Consider the following 19,039-nt stretch of genomic DNA (forward strand, 5'->3'; position numbering starts at 1 on the left):
AACCAAGCAAGCAACCAAGCAACCAAAAGACATGACTCTGGACTGGCCCAGTGTTGAGCCAGGACAGGAAAGGGGAGGCGAATGGAAAAGGGGTGGGTAGAACGTAGGGAAATGGCTGTACAGATGAGATATGTTAATAGAAAGGAAAAGAAAAAAATATGTGTGACACCGAGGAAGAATCTGGGTGGTGGAGTGTCAGCTGTGCGTGCCAGGACCTCCAAACAGCTGGTGTGTATGTCTTAATTTGGGTTTTCTGCAGTTTCCCAATCTATTCTTAGGGTCATAGACGTAGAGGATTTGCATTTAACTCACATGGTAACTGAAGAACTGAATTTATGTGTAAGTTGCAACTCTGCTGCATCTCTCCTGAAATACTTTTCATTGGTTTGAAAATTCCAAAGTTATTTGAAATTTCTTACCTACTAGAGGTTAATGCCAATTAAGCTTTTGGGTTCTTTTTGATGAGACTTAGAGTGTCAGTTCATTCTCCTCTGCAAGATGTAGTCTGCTCACAGCTGTGGTTGGGGAAACAGCACAACACCAAGAGAAAGGCAAAAGAATGACTGAAATGATTTTCAAAATCCAACAGGAGAGAGACCTCTTTATGGCTTAATTGGAATGAAAATAGTTGCTCTTTCATTGCAATGGTAGGGTGAATGGGGCTAATTTAAAACTTCCTCTCCAGTGACTTTGGAACCACTCAGAGGTTGGAAATGACAAATTGAAAGTGGCTGGTTTGATTTTGCTGTTCAACTTGTGTAAAATGCCAAAGGTCAACCAGGGTCACAAACTGAGTATCTATGATGCAAGCTTCAAAGTACAGGAGAATGCATTCCTTTAAACTTACATATTGCTAGGACTAAATGGGACTGACCTAGTGGGCAGCATCTGATGTGGAGTCCATGGTGACAGTGTAGAACAGATGACTCTGGGTAATTTCAACCAACTGTTGGTGCCATGACAGAGCTGTGATGTTTGTCAGCATATTAATTTGGAATTTAAAAATTCACCCCATAGACACCCTCTCTCTTATTCTTTTACGCTCCCAGCAAAAATCCTCTCTCTCTCTAAGGAAATAATGTGTTCTGAAGTGATAATATAATTTCCAGCCAGTCCCAACTTCCTGTAAAGAAACTTAATTTAGAGGCAAACCAGATATTCTAATTCCCATTAGAACATTTAATTCTGTCTCTCAGTGTCTGTCTTTTTATAATCTACCACGCCAGGTGTTTGATGTCTTGGGAAGGTAAGGGGAGGAATGAGGGAGGAAATTGAAAATACTCATTTGAAATTTTCACATTCGACTTTTAGAAAACATCTACGGCAATGGGATGACTTCATACTCATTCTGAGTCTTCTTAATGTGTTTTACTTGGGCTGCGGAAACGGGTAATAGAGATGAAGTATCTGTCCACGCTAAACCGATGACTAGAGTACAACTTGGATGAGAAATGTACAGTTGAAATTGACCATTTAAAAGACGATTTGTCACACACAGTTTGCATCCATGCAGACTGATAGATTTATAATTACATTATGTACAAAAATGTTTGAGTTTATTAAGGCAACCACAATTTGGATATTCTGTCCAAGGTGGCATGATACAACTGGAGTGGTGATACCCTTGGAGTATATTCATTTTTTTTTTCAGATAAGAACACTTACTCCCATTTGCTTTTAAGAAATAATTATCAAGAGATAATGGGCTTCTATTGTCTTTTCGTTTCTTTCTCTTCATGACCTATGACAGTTATTTGAAGAAAAAAAATCACATACCAAGGCATTGCTAAACACTTGTCTTTCTGGTGGGTCTGTGGTTTCAGTTTTTTGGTGATTGGTCAGTTATTCCATTTGCTGTGGGGTATTAAAACCATCTTATTCTGCCTATCCGCTCATGATATCTTTTAAGTATAAAAATAACCTGGTTGACACCTGGGTCAACACATCCTAAGCTGCTCTGAACCACTTATTCAAATGGCTCTATCAATACTGAATATCTGTTTCACAAGAATTGGGATTCAAAAGCCAAGCTCCCTGGGAATGCATGCTAAGGGTGAACATTACAACACAGGTAAGGGTTACATTATTTAGGTGTGTATCTAGGAAGAGAAGGCAGCCAGTAAGTTAATGAAAAGGTATAGGGAAGTACATAATGGGCAAAGAAGAAGGAGGAACAGACAATGCTAAATATCAGCGTATGTGTGATAGAGGAGGCATACAGAAGAATACGAATGCAAGTCTAAGGTTGCCTATCACTAGAATTCCACCTTCTGATGACGAGTCCATCTGAGACACTGTATCCCTAACAGAAAGATTCAGGTCACCTGAAGACGCTATTGGTGCCCAAAGCCTAGCCGAGCTTGAAAAACCAAAAGAAATAAAAACCAATTAATTAAATGGAAGTGGATTACAACAAAGCCAGTTGAGAAATATGCAGCTTTTCTGCCCTTGGAATGTTTCCTAATTGAGGGTGTTTTCCTTTCAATTTTCCTGGCCAGCAAATGCAGTGGCAGCAACGGCGCACCTTGGACGAGGTTGGGTGGCTGTCAGCGAGCACCACCAGCTTTCTCCTTCTTGATGGGTCCTCTGCTCGCTCGCCTGTAAAGGATCTAGCCAGACTGATGTGCCGCTTGGTTTGGAACTGCTGTAAAGCACAGACAAGCTTCTTTTGAAGGCGCACCCCCTGCTTTGCTTTCCCAAGAACTACTGATGGCTCAGCCCCATCATCTGGCCCGATTCCGCCTGCCCAGCTTCTGGAGAGGAGGGCAAGGGTGTCCCCGCAATAGGGCATTCTGTCCCCACCCCATCTCACTGCACTTCCAATGCGTCAGTTCTCCCAGCCCCAGGTTCAGACGTCCAGACCCACCCTAGGGAAGGACATCACTCTCACTCCCTCGGGATTTCCTCTGCCTTTTGGCCTTGACCTCCTCTTCCTGGGGAAGGGGCTGCTGTGGGGGCGGCTGCTGCGGGGGCTGAGTGGGAGGCTGCGGTTTGTGTTTCCTCTTCCCGCCGCCTCTGGGGGTCTTGGGCAGAGGTGGGGGTGGCGGTGGGGGGGGTGGGGGTGGGGGCGGGAGGGGTGGAGGTGGGGGCGGGGGCAGGGGCGGTGCCTCCCGGGCCATGTGGATGACTGCTTCAATGGTGGCCATGATCGTGTCTTGGCTGGCTGCGGGCTCCAGCACCAGTGGGCTCAGGCTGGGCCTCTGACCCCTTTTGCTGGGCAGGTCGATGCACTTTTCCAACACGGGCATTTGGTCTCTGGAGTCCTCATCGAACTGGGTGGGCTGCTTTCGGGGACGCCCTCTCCTCTTCTTGACGAAATTGTTGCCCGTCTTTGATTGTCTCTGCAGCCTCTTGGCCTTCAGGATCTTGTTCACGTGGTCCAGGTTCTTCTTGGTGGACAGAATCTTGGTGTAGCTGCACATCTTCCGCACCTCGCACTGGATGGCTTCGATCTCCCGCCTCTTGAATCGTTTCTTCAGGGAGGAGCTGGCTGCAGGAGGGGAAGAGAGAAGAAACTGAGCACAGGAAGTCAGCTGTCTTAAACATAGTCTACTCAGTGACAGTGGCATTATATCCAGTGGTGGGGTTCAAATAATTTAACAATGGGTTCTCTGCCCTAATGACCATTTTAAGTATAAAAAATATATATACTGAAAACGTTCTTTATCATTTCATGCATTTAATACTTAAATAAGAATAAAAGAGGTACACAAAACTAGATTATGTTATAAGAAAGTTATAAATATTAATAAAAAATATTAAATAATACCTTACAAAAAAACAATAAAACTGTTATTTAAGATATTTGCATACTGCTTCTTGATTGGTGTCCTCACCTGCAATTTTTTTCACCTATGAACAGAATGAACATTACTACAGGCACTTAGAATATGCTGTTGCACAGATGAACCTTTAAAAAGAGTAAGGAATGTAAATTTGTGATTTTCATATTGGGCAGCTGCCCAGGCGCCCACTTTAGAGAGAACCCTGATTACAAGTGTCATTTTAACAACCAGTTTGCTGAACTCAACAAAAAATTAAGTATTGGTTCTGCGGAACCGGTGTGAACCAGCTGAATCCCACCACTGATTATATCCAGCTGTGGAGACTAGGGTGTGTTAGTGCCATGGATATGACTTAGGGCTCCATATTTATTCTTTTCTTTTCCTTATTATAATTAAAAATAAACCTTGATTAGATATCTGAAGCCCACAAAGCATTCCTATTTATATTATTTCAATCTTCACAACGATCCATGAAATAGTCTTGTTCCCATTTTTAAGATTTGGAAACTGAGGCTCATGCTACTTAGGGGGATCTACTCTGGAGTCCAAGTTAGAGTCACAGTATAAATTTTCTTACTACAGCTTTTCTTTTTTTTATGACCCTTTGTAGCATTAGGTTAGACTTTCTCTTTTTTGTGGAACATGTTGAATGACTAGAATGACAAGCTGCCCTCCAGATCAAGCCATCTTGATACATACTTGAATGTACAGATCATTCCTAGGTAATATCAACCTCCAAAAAGAGATGTCTTGATCTGAACTAGAATATGTAATCGAATCTATTTCATTCCTAGCCTTCAACCAGTGACACAAGGGAGGGATATTTTCTAGGACACTCTATTTAGGATGATACCATCTCTCTAATTCTCTCCTCTCCTCATCCCTCACCCCCACCCCTAATTTCTGGACTTGTCAAGCTGCCTGATGATGTCCACTCGAGCAGGTCCTTCTTAATTAGGTTATCCTCTGGGAACCTGAAGGGAAATATCAGCCAGGTGTTTCTGAATCATTTACATGCAAGCTACCGGGGCTATTGTCGGCAGAGAGCTCTATCCATGTCCTGGAGTCCAGATGCTCCTGCAGTTTATGAGCCAAACTTCTAGTCTCAGGAAGTCCTGCACTGCCGCCACTAAACAGCCTTCAGAACTGCTTCATTTTGAAGCTCAGACACAAAAAAGTGTGAATGCCTTCAAGACGTAGCAGTGCTTTCCTCCTTTAAGTTGTTTTTTCTTTTGTGTTGTTCAGGAGACACATGTGCACACTCATGTGTACACACACACACACACACACACACGGGCACTCACAAGTACCCTGCTGCCCCATCTCCACACTGGCCCCTCTCTTGGCCATTCATAAACTTAAGAAGTGTGTCTTCACTTAACTCTTTGCTGCTATAATTTACTCAGAAGGTTGACTCCCAAGAAGCCCAGATGTAGGTTAGAAGATGTTGATCCTACTCAGTGTTGCAGGTCTAAGAAATGTGTTTCATTTTAGCAACATAGTTTGTTGTGGCATTCCCAATTTTCCCACCTACTAGTGGAGAAGTGGAATAAATATCTTAAGGGAAACGAGGGAAAAATGCTGAAAACATGAACATCACTCTCACTCCTGAAAACTCTCACTTCATTCTTTCCTCTGCATTCTCCAACCTCTCTCATGCGCTGTGCCCACCACAGGCTGCCAGGAGGGTTTCCCTTGAAGTTATTTATACCACTAGCTTTGTGAAGTGGGAAGCTCTGAATTCCACAGGGCAGGTCAAAACGTTATTGCATTTGGCCAAAGGTCACTGCAAGACTCACTGAGCAATGAATAACTCCTGAACAATCTTCAAAATAAGTTATAAAGATCAAAATAGAAGAAAGTATCCTGGCTGGTTGGCCCAGTGGTAGAGCATCGGCCCAGTGTGTGGAAGTCCCAGGTTTGATTACCGGCCAAGACACACAGGAGAAGCACACATCTGCTTCTACACTCCTCCCCATCTACTTTCCCTATGTCTCTCTCTTACCCTCCTGCAGCCAAGGCTCCATTGGAGCAAAGTTGCCCTGAGCACTGAGGATGGCTCCATGGCTTCTGCCTCAGGCACTAGAATGGTTCCAGTTTCAACAGAGCAACGGCCTAGATGGGCAGAGCATTGCCCCCTGGTGGGCATGCAGGGTGGATCCCAGTTGAGCACATGCGGGAGTCTGTCTCTCTGCCTCCCACTTCTCACTTCAGAAAAAATAAAAACAAATAGAAGAAAGCCAGAGTGCATGTCTGACTACAAAAATAGGTAGTATTGTAAAAAGAAAAGGTTGCTTGACTGTAAGTTCTTAGATGCACGGACAAACTTTCCCTGGTCTTTATGTCCTTTATGGGGCATAACATGGTGTCTCATCCATGGAAAGTTTTTAAAAATAGTTTCTGGATTGATGAAGTTTACTATTCATTGCTACCTTATAGCCACATTCTTTTCTGAAAGAGTTCTCGTTCAGATTTTTTTTAAAACAATCATTGCAAATGTAGTGACAATAAGAGTTAGCAGGCCTCCACATCAGAGTTGGGCAATTTTCCTTGTCTACAGAGTTCACAAGTAAATGAAAACGAGTCAAAAATACACCACAGAATGTCTGGCATTATTCCAAATACCAATTCCATTTTCACTTTACCCTCTTTTTAGTTTATGTCACCCACAGAGGAAGAAATGGTATGTGATATATAATATGGCATGCATGTACAAAGCAAATCATTCGGGGCAATTAGCTGGCAATAGTTTGTGAAAAAAACCCATGAGCTGGAGTGATCTGGGGCAGTGATAACCAATGCATTGTTTCTCTCAGTGTTTTCTTTTTAGCATGGAATACCAAACACAAACACAAAAAGAGGAACCCAATAGATAATACTATATTCAATAATTTATTATATGCTGCATATTTTTGAGCTCTTGTGTTGAATAAATGATTACAAAATAAAACTTAAAGCTGAGCAGTGTAAACGTACCCTACAGTCTAAAAGGGTCATGACTGACTCCTCTGCACCCACATTCCCAGTCAGTGACTGTTAACTTTGTGCCACGGAGGCTGTATGCTCTATACAGTCAGCTAAGTCTGGGCTCCTCTCTCAGCTCCGTGCTTCTCATTCCTTGCTTGTATTCGTACTTTTACTGCACGAACCCACATTGGTGAAAATTGGAAGTCTGAAACTACTGAATATTGCTAGCGTGGTAAGGAAGTGGGGACACTTGCACACCATTAGCAGGAGTGTCCACTGACTAATTATTTGACAGAGTGAATGGGCAACAGCTACTAGAGTTGAAGATGCGTTAGCTCGATGCCCTAGGTAGCCCATGTCTAGGCTGCTCCTTGACTCGTTTGTAACAGGATGGTCCTTGAAGCTCTGAAGGCTGAAAACCATCTAATTAAAAGGATAACAGACCAATTGTGATACATGGAATATTACACCTCTGTTAAAAGGAATAAGCTACAAATAAATATATTGCCATGGCAAAATAACCTAAAAAATAAAAGTATTTGTAAGTGTGTCATTTACACCGATTAAAAACATGGAGATTCCTGAAATGAAATGAATTTTTATCTCATTTTCTGTATCCCGGTGTGGAGGTTAAAGTGACTACAGTGCAGGGGACCAACTATGGGCAAAACAGTGGGTGGATGGGATTTCAGTGACTCTTCCCTTCAAAGTTGCCTCATGGGACTGGACTGAGGCTCTAGGGCAGTTTCATCCCAGGGGATCTCTGCACTGGTGGACACTGCTCTACATCTGTGCTGTCTGAGCACTGCACACGTGGCTACTAAGCACTTGAGATTTGGCCAGTGTAACTGAAAACTGAATTTTTAATTTAATTTTAATTTTAATAGCTACATGTGGCTCGCAGCTACCATGCTGGGCAGCTCAGCTCTAGACTTAGCCACCACAATACACAAGGACACAAGGGAACTCTTAGTAAAACACAGATGGCGGGGACTCTCCAGGAGAACAACCTGGGTCCATCCACAAATAAGATGCAAGGAGAGACAGGTAGGGAGGGGGTGGAGGTGAAATTAAAACAGACTTAAGAGATAAAATGGGCATTGCGTGATATTATATAATTATTGCTAAATTTCTTAGGTGTCATAATGACAGTGGGATCATGCCTTTTTAAAGTACCTACCTTTTAGAAGTACATACTAAAATATGAACAGGTGAAATATGGTATCATCTGGATTGGCTTCAAAATATTAAGGAAGGGAAGAGGTAAGCAGGAGTATGAATGGAACAAGAGCGACCATTGTCCCTGTGTGTTACAGGAGCAGAGTTCAGTGCAGCAGGAAGGATGTCTCGCAGGGGTGGCTGGACCGGGACCAAGCTCTCAGCCTCTCTGGATCTCTTTTTCTTCGTCTATTACATGGGATGGTCAGACTACACATTCACAGTGATCTACTCGACATTTAAAGATTGCTATAATTCTTTCCTATACTCATTATCAATTGTTTTGCCAAATGCAAAGTGGCTTTCTGTAACATTTATTTCATCTAATAATTTTCAAGTCCTAGGTGGGGAAGGACTTTGGACTTGGCAGGGTTTAATATTCACAAACCTTTCTCCTACTGCTTATGATTGCACTGTTCCTCTAAGTGTTTTCAGATTTCTCTCCCTTCAAATTGTTTCATTATTAGACAGTAATTTCTGGGCTCTTGCAGCAAGATTGATTCCATATTTGCCCTCCTTCCTATAATTGTCCTGTATCTGTTCTTTGTCAGTTTTTTAATTCTTTCTATGAAAATATTTTCCACCGATTTGAGTGTGTGTGTGTGTGTGTGTGTGTGTGAGAGAGAGAGAGAGAGAGAGAGAGAGAGAGAGAGAGAGAGAGGAGCATCGACTCGTGTTTCCACTTAGTTATTCCATTTGGTTGTGTACTCATTCTCACATGTGCCCTAATCGGGGATTGAACTCGTGAATTGGGCATGCCAGGGATGACACTCTATCTACTGAGCCATGTGGCCAGAGCCTGTTCTTTGTCAGTTTTAATATTATTATTATGAATGGCCAAGGCAAAATGTAAATCTGGACCTTTCTCGGTATTTAAAATTGCCATGCAAACGGTTGAGATGGTTTTGGTCTAGATGGAGATTTTCCTTCTCTCCATTCCCATTATCAGAGGACTGGCTCATCAGCCTTCATTCATTTGCCATGTCCTTCAGGATAACCAACGACTGGACTTCGCACTGCTTTCCGCACACTGACTCTCCAGATGCGGTCTAGGCTCTGTGAGCAAGGCGAGGGCTAGTAAGCCTTTGTTTTATGAAAGGTTTCCACAAAATAGGTGCTAATGGTTTAGAGACTGTACTTTGTCCATGTATAAGCCACATCCATGTTTTACAAGGAATTTGTGGGTGGGTCGAAGAGGGAGGCAAATTCATCTCTAGATGCATTAGAATTTTCCCTACTGTTTGAATATCCCTAAGGAGCGGGTAATACCGGGGACTGCTGAACTGTGTTTAGTTGAATTGCCTTCCAGGAGCACAAGCAACGGGGTGGGGATAAACTACACTGTATGCTGATCCAAGTTAGAAGGCTCTTTGATGGTAAAGACCCTGTCTTTTCTCCTGGCACAGGTCACTTATGCAGCAGTATGCAACCTGGTATGTCGTCCAGAGTCAGCAAGTACATGCTCAAGGGACTTCAATTGCTTAATGTTATCCAGTGCGAGTTGTGCGTCTTTTTGTACTCTGTATTTAAATTTAACTCAGCAATGATCTCTTGTTTTCCTTGTTGCTTTTTATTTTTTAATGGGATGTATGAAGCAACTTGCCTTGGCATGCGAGCATTCTCCTTTCTTCCTTTGAATTTAAATTAACCTTCTACAACCCTGGCCTTAAAAGCACTTCTTTTTTTTTTTTAATTTTTTTAATTTATTTTATTTATTCATTTTAGAGAGGAGAGAGAGAGAGAGAGAGAAGAGGGAGACAGGGGGGAGGAGCTGGAAGCATCAACTCCCATATGTGCCTTGACCAGGCAAGCCCAGAGTTTCAAACCGGCGACCTCAGCATTTCCAGGTCGATGCTTTATCCACTGCGCAACCACAGGTCAGGCAAAAGCACTTCTGAAGATGGCAAGTTGCCTTCGCTGGTGAGACGTCTGCGAGGTGGGGTGCATCCTGCTGGTCACCGGCACCAGTACAGTAGTCTTGCTTTCCAGTCTGGAAACCCTACTTTAGTATGAAGCGTTTGCAGGTGAAGGGGACTCATCACGAATGTCAAGGTGCTTCCATTTTGTTCTTAAAGTCATCTTAATACAGTCTGGGGTTTCTCTGAAAATGTGAGTAGCTTGTTTGAAGCACAGTAACTGCTTGGCTACAAAACGATTTTGTCCTCTTAGGGGTTTATTTTTTTATTTAAATAAATTTTTATTAATGTTAATGGGGTGACATTAATAAATCAGGGTACATATATTCAAAGAAAACATGTCTAGGTTATCTTGCCATTCAATTATGTTGCATACCCATCACCCAAAGTCAGATTGTCCTCCGCCACCCTCTATCTAGTTCTCTGTGCCCCTCCCCCTCCCCCTAACTCTCTCCCTCCCTCCCTCCCATGTCCTCCCTCCCCCCACCCCTGGTAACCACCACACTCTTGTCCATGTCTCTTAGTCTCGTTTTTATGTTCCACCAATGTATGGAATCATGTAGTTCTTGTTTTTTCTGATTTACTTATTTCACTCGTATAATGTTATCAAGATCCCACCATTTTATTGTAAATGATCCGAAGTCATCATTTCTTATGGCCGAGCAGTATTCCATAGTGTTTATGTGCCACATTTTCTTTATCTAGTCGTCTATTGAAGGGCTTTTTGGTTGTTTCCATGTCTTGGCCACTGTGAACAGTGCTGCAATGAACATGGGGCTACATGTGTCTTTACGTATCCATGTTTCTGAGGTTTTGGGGTATATACCCAGTAGAGGGATTGCTGGATCATAAGGTAGTTCTATTTTCAGCTTTTTGAGGAACCACCATACTTTCCTCTATAATGGTTGTACTACTTTACAGTCCCACCAACAGTGGATGAGAGTTTCCTTTTCTCCGCAGCCTCTCCAACATTTGCTATTACCTGTCTTGTTGATAATAGCTAATCTAACAGGGGTGAGGTGGTATCTCATTGTAGTTTTGATTTGCATTTCTCTGATAACTAATGAAGATGAGCATCTTTTCATATATCTGTTGGCCATTTGTATTTCTTCCTGGGAGAAGTGTCTGTTCATGTCCTCTTCCCATTTTTTATTGGATTGTTTGTTTGTTTGTTGTTGAGTTTTATGAGTTCTTTGTAAATTTTGGATATTAGGCCCTTATCTGAGCTGTTGTTTAAAAATAACATTTCCCATTTAGTTGGCTGTCTGTTTATTTTGATGTCAGTTTCTCTTGCTGAGCAAAAACTTCTTAGTCTGATATAGTCCCATTCATTTATCTTTGCCTTCACTCCTCTTGCCTGTGGAGTCAAGTTCACAAAATGTTCTTTAAAACCCAGGTCCATGAGTTTAGTACCTATGTCTTCTTCTTTGTACTTTATTGTTTCAGGTCTTATATTTAGGTCTTTGATCCATTTTGAATTAATTTTAGTACACGGGGACAAGCTGTAGTCGAGTTTCACTCTTTTGGATGTGGCTTTCCAGTTTTCCCAACAGCATTTGTTGAAGAGGCTTTCTTTTCTCCATTGTGTGTTGTTGGCCCTCTTAGGGGTTTATTGACAAAGAACATCTTCTCTCTGCTGCAGCAGCTTTGGGACCCTGGTCTTGTTTGGCCGTTCGGCTGATGGAGGGTGAAGCAGTCGGGTGTGCTTGTGCATGGGAAGGTGTGCAAATTCTGAAGTGGCAAAGGGCACCGAACAGCCAGTCAGCAGGGTGGCTGTCTCCTCTAGACCTCTGGGCTTCCCTAAAATGTTAAAATGTGTATAAAATGCAGATGGCAGTAAAAATGTTTTTGGTTCTTTAATAATAGAAAGATCAATGAAATTTAAAATTATTTTCAGACTATTATTTCAGATTTATCTCAACTTTTTAAAGTTTATATTTTAAGAGATGAGTGTACATATTTCAATATGTATTTACATGTGGTAATGTTGCAAAATTATGTTACTGATTTCATCACATGATCAAAATTTTGGACTGCTTTAACGTTTTCCTTTCTTCTTCTAAAGTCCTGGAAAGTTTGTAAACTCAGTATTTAATCCTAGAAGATCCTCACTTTCTATGAGCACACATCGTAAGAGGCATTAAACTTCTTGAAGACAGGCAGTGTACGTTCTTGTTCATTCCCCTCGTGACAAAGAACACAGTTCCTTTTTCATACTAGATGCCTTATTAATATTTCCTGTGGGATTGTTTGAGGTTGTAAGCTTTAGAGACCAAAGCCTGGATGTCATTAACCTTATATTCCCTAGAGCACCTTTAATTGAATTACATGCAATTCCAAGGCAGTCAAAGAGTGTCCTACCCATAGAGAACTTCTGGAATGGGTCGATTCTTTGCTACTTTACTGGCTTAGGCAGTGCTAAGGTCCTAATCTTTAGGCTTGTATAATCCTCAACTTCCCTGACCACGAGGGAATGATACCAGTCATTTTGTGAGCTGGGTTTGGGACACATCACTGGTGGCTTTGGACAGATAAAGGCAGTGATAACTTGTCCCCACAGAGAACTTGGGCTGAGTAAGAACACGGCTATCTTGCTCAAGGACCCTCTGAGAAAGGTAACCAGGACTTTGGCAGGCCTGAGAAAGGTGGATGAGGTGGACAGCGCTCAGAGATCAGAGAACTAGCAACAGAGGTGGTTACAGCCTATAAGATGCACTGTGCATCTTCATTAATAGGAACTGAGCAGGAGGGGTCCTCAGAAGAGTCTTAAGTCTGGGAGTTTTTCTGGGGGTGATACTTATTCAGATAAGAGTGTTTTCCTAGGCTTTAGGCGAGGAGTGAATCGTGAGTGGCAACACTCATAACCCAAGGAAGACTAGGGCCATTTAGCCCCGGTCTATTTCAGTCACCTCTGGCTTCTGTAAGTTGCACGTGGCTTAAGCCCTGACAGGCTGACTAGACAATGTGAAAGGCTGAACAGAAATGTAGTTGACGCCAAAAGTTTAATGCTACATCTGCTGAGTCTCACAGCATGCCAGGTGGTCACATGGCAGGGGTGGTCATATTCTCTCAATGGGCCCTTTATAAATTTTTTTCCTTCTCAAACATGACATAGCTATATCCTTAAACATAAATAACCATCCTTTACATCAGGGGTCCCCAAACTACGGCCAACGGGCCACATGTGGCCCCCTGAGGCCATTTATCCAGTCCCCGCCACACTTCCAGAAGGAGCACCTCTTTCATTGGTGGTCAGTGAGAGGAGCATAGTTCCCATTGAAATACTGGTCAGTTTGTTGATTTAAATTTACTTGTTCTTTATTTTAAATATTGTATTTGTTCTTGTTTTGTTTTGTTTTTTTACTTTAAAATAAGATATGTGCAGTGTGCATAGGGATTTGTTCATAGTTTTTTTTTATAGTCCGGCCCTCCAATGATCTGAGGGACAGTGAACTGGCCCCCTGTGTAAAAAGTTTGGGGACCCCTGCTTTACATAATACTCCAGGTATGATAGATACATGTTCATATTTCATTGTGAGAGTATTTTAATTTTCTTTTCTGAATTTTGAAAATAATAAACCCCAGAAAAAATAGGAATGAATAAAGAATAATGTAGCAAACAGGATGTTATGAAAATTTTCATATTTATAATAGTTAGGCTCAGTAGAAATAAATTTTTGTTGACCATGCTAGAAATTTAAGAATTATATCAAATGGTAGGTATTCATGTTTTGTTTTCTTCCTAGACTTAATAACTTCATCTGTTTACTTAAAGACTCAGGCTAGTTATTTAGAACCTGATAGGAAACATATTGACCAAGACATTAGAAGAATGAGGTGCTTGTCTTGACTCTTCACTCCTTAGTTCTCTTAGTTTCTTCATAGGACCCCTACTTCTAAATAAATATGTCTATAAAAATAGTCCTACACCTCCATATCTTCTCTGTTCTAGGTAAGAAGTCCTTGATCCCTTCATCTGTGTTTCGTATGAAATGAATTCTAGACTATATTCCATTTTGATCACTGTCCTCTGGAGGATTTATTATCTGCCAGATACCACTTAAACTTTGGTGTCCAGAATTGAACTAATTTTCCAAGTATAAGGTGATTCGTGCAGAAAATTGGGTTAATTTCTGTAATCAAGGCACTACATGTCCATTAATAACGCTGTTAAAAAAACAAACAAAAAACAACCCAACTTTTGTGTGTGTGTGTGTGTGTGTGTTTGTGTCACTAACACACTGTTGGCTAATATTAAATGGAAGCTCAATTAATTCTCTTAAATTTTTTTCTGTAATCTGCCACACCAAACTGGACATTACCATGTGGAATTGGTTTTTCAGCTTAAATACAAGCCTTCTTTTTAAATCTGCCAAGTTTAATTTTATTGTTTTTACTCAAGTGTTTTAGTGTGCTGTGAAAGTTTGGAATCTAAATTCTGTTTTCTCAAGGAGTGCCCAGATTTCTAGGGCTTTCTATAGGGTTTAAATACCCTCAAAGTTAATGACTACCCCTTTAACTCCTTCTGGGCATGATTCAAGTGACTCAAATGCATACTATTGTTTTTCTTTTATTAAATGTTTTATAAAAAATATTTCAATTTATACAACAAAGTATTCCTGCATTCTTTATAAAAATAATAAGCAATTTATACCCCTTGCTTTAGACTTTCACATATTTTTGTGTCTGTCTAGTTAATAGATGATAGATGTACCATAGAAACAATACCTTTGCATAGCCTACAGTGTGTGCCCAACTCTATTATTTCCAATTTCCACTGGAATTCAGTTTATGATTCAGACTTAAAGCTTCTTATTGATATTTTTATCTTGATATATTCTACCCATTCTTTAGAACTCCAATTAAGTTGTCTTCCTAAAAGCCATCTGAGAATCCATTTCTTTCTTTTTTAAAAATTTGTATTTATTGGTTTTAGTGAGAGAGGAAGGCGGGGAGGAGACAGAGAGAGCAGAGAGAGAGAGAGAGAGAGAGAGAGAGAGAGAGAGATAGGAACATTGAGCTGCTCCCATATGTGCCCTGAGCGGGGATAGAATTGGCAACCCCTGTGCTCCAGGGCAATGCTCTAACCAAGGGAGCTATCCAGCCAGGCAAGACTCTCCTTTCAGAATTAATCTTTCTGGTCCCCTCTACATTGCTTGGATCTTTCTGATAGCACTTTACAGTCTGTGCTGCATTAAGATGATGGGATTAATCTACATTTATCTCTCCACTTAAATCGTGTTTCTTAAAGGGCAAGACCATGTCTTAACCCTTCTTACTCATTCTTGGAACCAATATTGATGGAGCCCCACTTTGTGCCAGGCAGTGTGCTGGGCATGCAATCCCATGCCCCTACCCCTAGGGACCAGCACAGAGCTCAGCTGACTTACTTGAACTGAAATCAACTTACATGACTTGACCTAAACCAAGGCTTAACATCTACTTTGTAAAGTCTATGTACAAAATATAAAAGGATTTACTGAAGGGAATCCCAATTCACTGTAAATTAAATCAGTTCCTCCATATTTCAGTTGTTTCCTACTTATCACAGAACCCCATTAACTGTCTGGAAAAATCTAAGCTATGACCAAAAGCACAGAAGTACAGACTGATACCCAAACCACTCTGTAGGGGAAGTGGCATTCCAATGATAAGAACAAGTTTGGAACTTGTTTAGTTCCATTAAGCAAACCAGTTTGAATATCTAAGCCCAGAGAATGATTAAAACCATGGGTCCCTTGGAAAATGAAGACAAGTATATATTACATATTAATTACCTAACACCAAGAATGAGAGAGAAAGACAGAAAAAGGGAGAGAGAATTTGAATGGTCTTTTCCTTGCTGAACATTTGGATCAGAATTATAATGGTTTATTGTGGGGGAGTTTTCATATGCTCTCTTGGCAAATATCTATACAGTCAAGTTCTGAGCACTATACCAGTTTTTTTTTTAAGTTATTGCTTTCCTTCCCCCCCCCCCTTTTTCCTAATATAAGCTTGGACAGACTCAAGGCAGCAAATACTTCTTCCTCAATTTAAGATTTGACAATTTAAGAGGGAAAAGCTCATTCATCATCTTTCCCTTTTAGAGACCATAAATTATTGGCTCATATACCATGTGGCTTGGATTCTAGGAAAAGTTAGTATAAACAAACCCAAGTTACAATTCGTGGAGTAAGAGAGTGAGTCATAAACAAAACACAGACATATGCTCTCATATAAATAAGGGCCTGGATCATCAGCTTCCCCAAGTCTGCTTCCCATTAATTACACAACAGAATGAACTTTCCATATGTAAGCCCAAATCACTTAACTCTGGCAACTTGCACGAGACAAAGACCAGGATTGTGGCTTTCATTTAGGCACTGACTAAACTGGATTTCAAAATAAGAAAAATCCTCTCAAAATACCTTCAGGTTTTGGAGGGCACCACAGTCCCTTCAAGGAGTGTTTTCTGAGCACTGTAACTCCAGCAGCAACCCAGGAACGCTGCTTGAGGCTAGTCTAGATCCCCTGCTGAATTTAAAGCTAATATCAGGCTTATTCTCTTTTATTCTGGGCTCTCTCATCTTTATGGGGCAAGTCCTGGGTCCAGGCCACACAGGGTGTTCAGACATTGCTGGGATCATGGAACAGCTGCAAGGCCTTCCACCAGGACGTTCGCTCTGTCTTTTGAACCTGTCTATTGGTAGTAGAAACTCATGTTTCTCCATGTTGCTTAAAAACTATCTGGTGTCTCTTAGTTTATAGAGGGAAATGCATAACGATTCCTGGGGAAGGGGATTCCTCAACAGGTGAGATACTCTGAGAGCCATGCAAGCAGCTGACTCTCCTTGTGTCCCTTTCAAAAGCAGACCTCATAACATAAACTAACAGAGCTGGCTACAAGCACTAAAATAACAGATGTCACATTTTAGAAGTCCTGGGTGGGGGACAGGAGAGAAAAAGGACTTTCATTTTTTTGCACAGGGTTTTCTATTGTTCCTGTACTCGATGATTCTTTTGTAACATCCACTCTCTGTATCATCCCATCGGCTGTATCAGGTAAGAGAAATGCATTGTTTCTGCCTTCATATGAAATTAACAGGAAGAAGAAACGAACGTATTTTGGAGAATCCATAGTGCAGTCTGCAGTATTTCACAGATTTCCTCATTTAATTAGCAACCATGTGAGGACATTACTAGTGTTACAGTACAGAGAAGAAAACTGAGACCACAGAGATTAAATAATTTTCCCCAGGGCATATATTTTCGAGGTCATGGACTCAAGGAATCAAGCCAGGGCTGCCCTATTCCAAAGCCATTTTCATACCATGTTTCCTTAAGGAAGCACAGAAGACAAAGAGTGAGATAAGGACTGACCTGGGTTTCTTAGATGAGAATGAGACCTGGGTTTCCCTATCCATTTACCACTGTTGACTGCACTGCAGTGCCACATTCTCTCAATTTCACAGTCTCAGAGGGCTTGTCCCACCCCCAAATTCCATAACTAAATAACACAAGATTACCTGTTACTTCTGCTAGATTATGTGTTCCTGCACATTGTTTGGACTGTGTTAACTTTCTGTGGTTCAAATTTCTTTTATGGTTTCCTATAGGGAGCCAGACAGCCAATATAATGAGTGAAGTTGGTCTGGATTATAAAGGAAGGTAGGAGTGGATGGGGAGAGGGCTGGGAAACTAAAGAGAATATGGCCCATCTTATAGGTAAACATTATTCTGTGTCAATCTATTGTTGACAGGTAGAAATCTGAGCCTCCAATTATCAGACAGCCTGAGTTTCAAAAAGCCAGAAATCTTGATTTTATACAAAGTATCTGACATATCCAAACCACAAATTAATTTTTAAGAACCGTATGACCCTCTGCAGCACAATCAAAATACAACTGCAAACTCCTATTGGCCCGTGGTTGCCATTTTGTTCATCACTGCCCTTCAGAATGGTCATATGCCTCATTTGAGAATTTCAGAAACTCCATGTTCTGACTTCAACCCTCTTCCAGCCTCATCTGTTATTTCCAGACACATTCCTGTCCCAGAGATGTTGCTGACTTGTCCCTCCTCCTCTGTCTGCATATTGAGTTCCATTAATCCTTAAGAGGCCATCTCAACTCTTCTCTATCCAGATCATTTCTGTCTTCCTAAATCCCTTGGTCCACTCAGTTGGAAATTAGTGACTTGCCAATTGTCAATTTACAGCTTTGTTAGTCTCTGAGATTATTCCATCTACTCATCTATTAGAATATTACTTAGTCACCTCATGTTTTGGGGTCAGGACTTCCCAAATAGTGTGAAAGTTCCCCTAGGGCAGGTCTAATCTTAGGCTTATATGTATCAACGTGACAAGTGCTTAAAAACATTTGACGATTTTTAACAAAGACTTACAGAAGTTTCAGAAAGTTGAGATCCATATGGCAGTTAATATCTTTACTGAGAGGGGATTTTGTGCCCTAAGATAAGGGTATTTGGAGGATGAAGTGAGTATAAAATTTCTAATGATGGCTAATGGATGTTATGATTTGTGTCATAACATGACTAAATTATGACTTAACATGATGTAAATCATAACATGACATGACTTCATTTTTGACATGAGAGAGCTCATAAAAGTGATATATTGTTTGGAATATGTGATTGGTGTTTTGATCTGCTATTTCATTTTCTCCCTTACCACTGCCTCAAAGGCAGACATTATTTTTCCCATTTTGCTGATTGGGAAACTGAGATCCAGCGACCTTGTCTCAGGTTGCTGAGGGAATGAATTAATAATGACTGGGGGCTATCATAACCCTGTTCCTTGAATTCCAAATCCACTGCCACTGTGCATTTGTGCAGTCGCCAGAGGGAGTCCAGGTTCCCTACTTCCTAGTCAGGTACATTTTGTCATTCATTCCTCCTTTCTGGGCTCAGTTTCCTCACTGGCAACATGAAAGGGTTGGCAGAGGAGCCTTCTAGCCTATGCTAAGACCTTCTGGTCAATTCCAGGTTAAGCAGCAGGAGAAGCAGACCCTCCGGGAAGGACACTCTGGCATTCCTCCAGTGTTACCACAGGTAGAATGGAGAGGCTTAAAGGTGAGTGCTATGCCTGTGTATCTGTCTGTCTGCCCGTCTGTCTCTGTCACATCTGTCTATAACCCTTACTCTATTCTCTTT

At 41.3% G+C, this 19,039-nt stretch overlaps 1 protein-coding gene across 2 annotated transcripts in view; it reads right to left on the minus strand.

Annotated features, from left to right (window-relative positions):
* Nucleotides 1-1,049: 1,049 nt before the first annotated feature.
* SETBP1 (SET binding protein 1) overlaps nt 1,050-19,039 on the minus strand; it is a 354,245-nt gene continuing 336,255 nt past the window's right edge. For both annotated transcript variants that reach the window (XM_066247591.1, XM_066247592.1), the window contains one exon: nt 1,050-3,490. In XM_066247591.1, the coding sequence (XP_066103688.1) occupies nt 2,868-3,490 (623 nt within the window). In that variant the 3' untranslated portion in view covers nt 1,050-2,867. The remainder of the gene's footprint in view (nt 3,491-19,039) is intronic.

Source organism: Saccopteryx bilineata, chromosome 11 (genome assembly GCF_036850765.1).
Source record: "Saccopteryx bilineata isolate mSacBil1 chromosome 11, mSacBil1_pri_phased_curated, whole genome shotgun sequence".
In the NCBI taxonomy this organism is placed as follows: Eukaryota; Metazoa; Chordata; class Mammalia; order Chiroptera; family Emballonuridae; genus Saccopteryx; species Saccopteryx bilineata.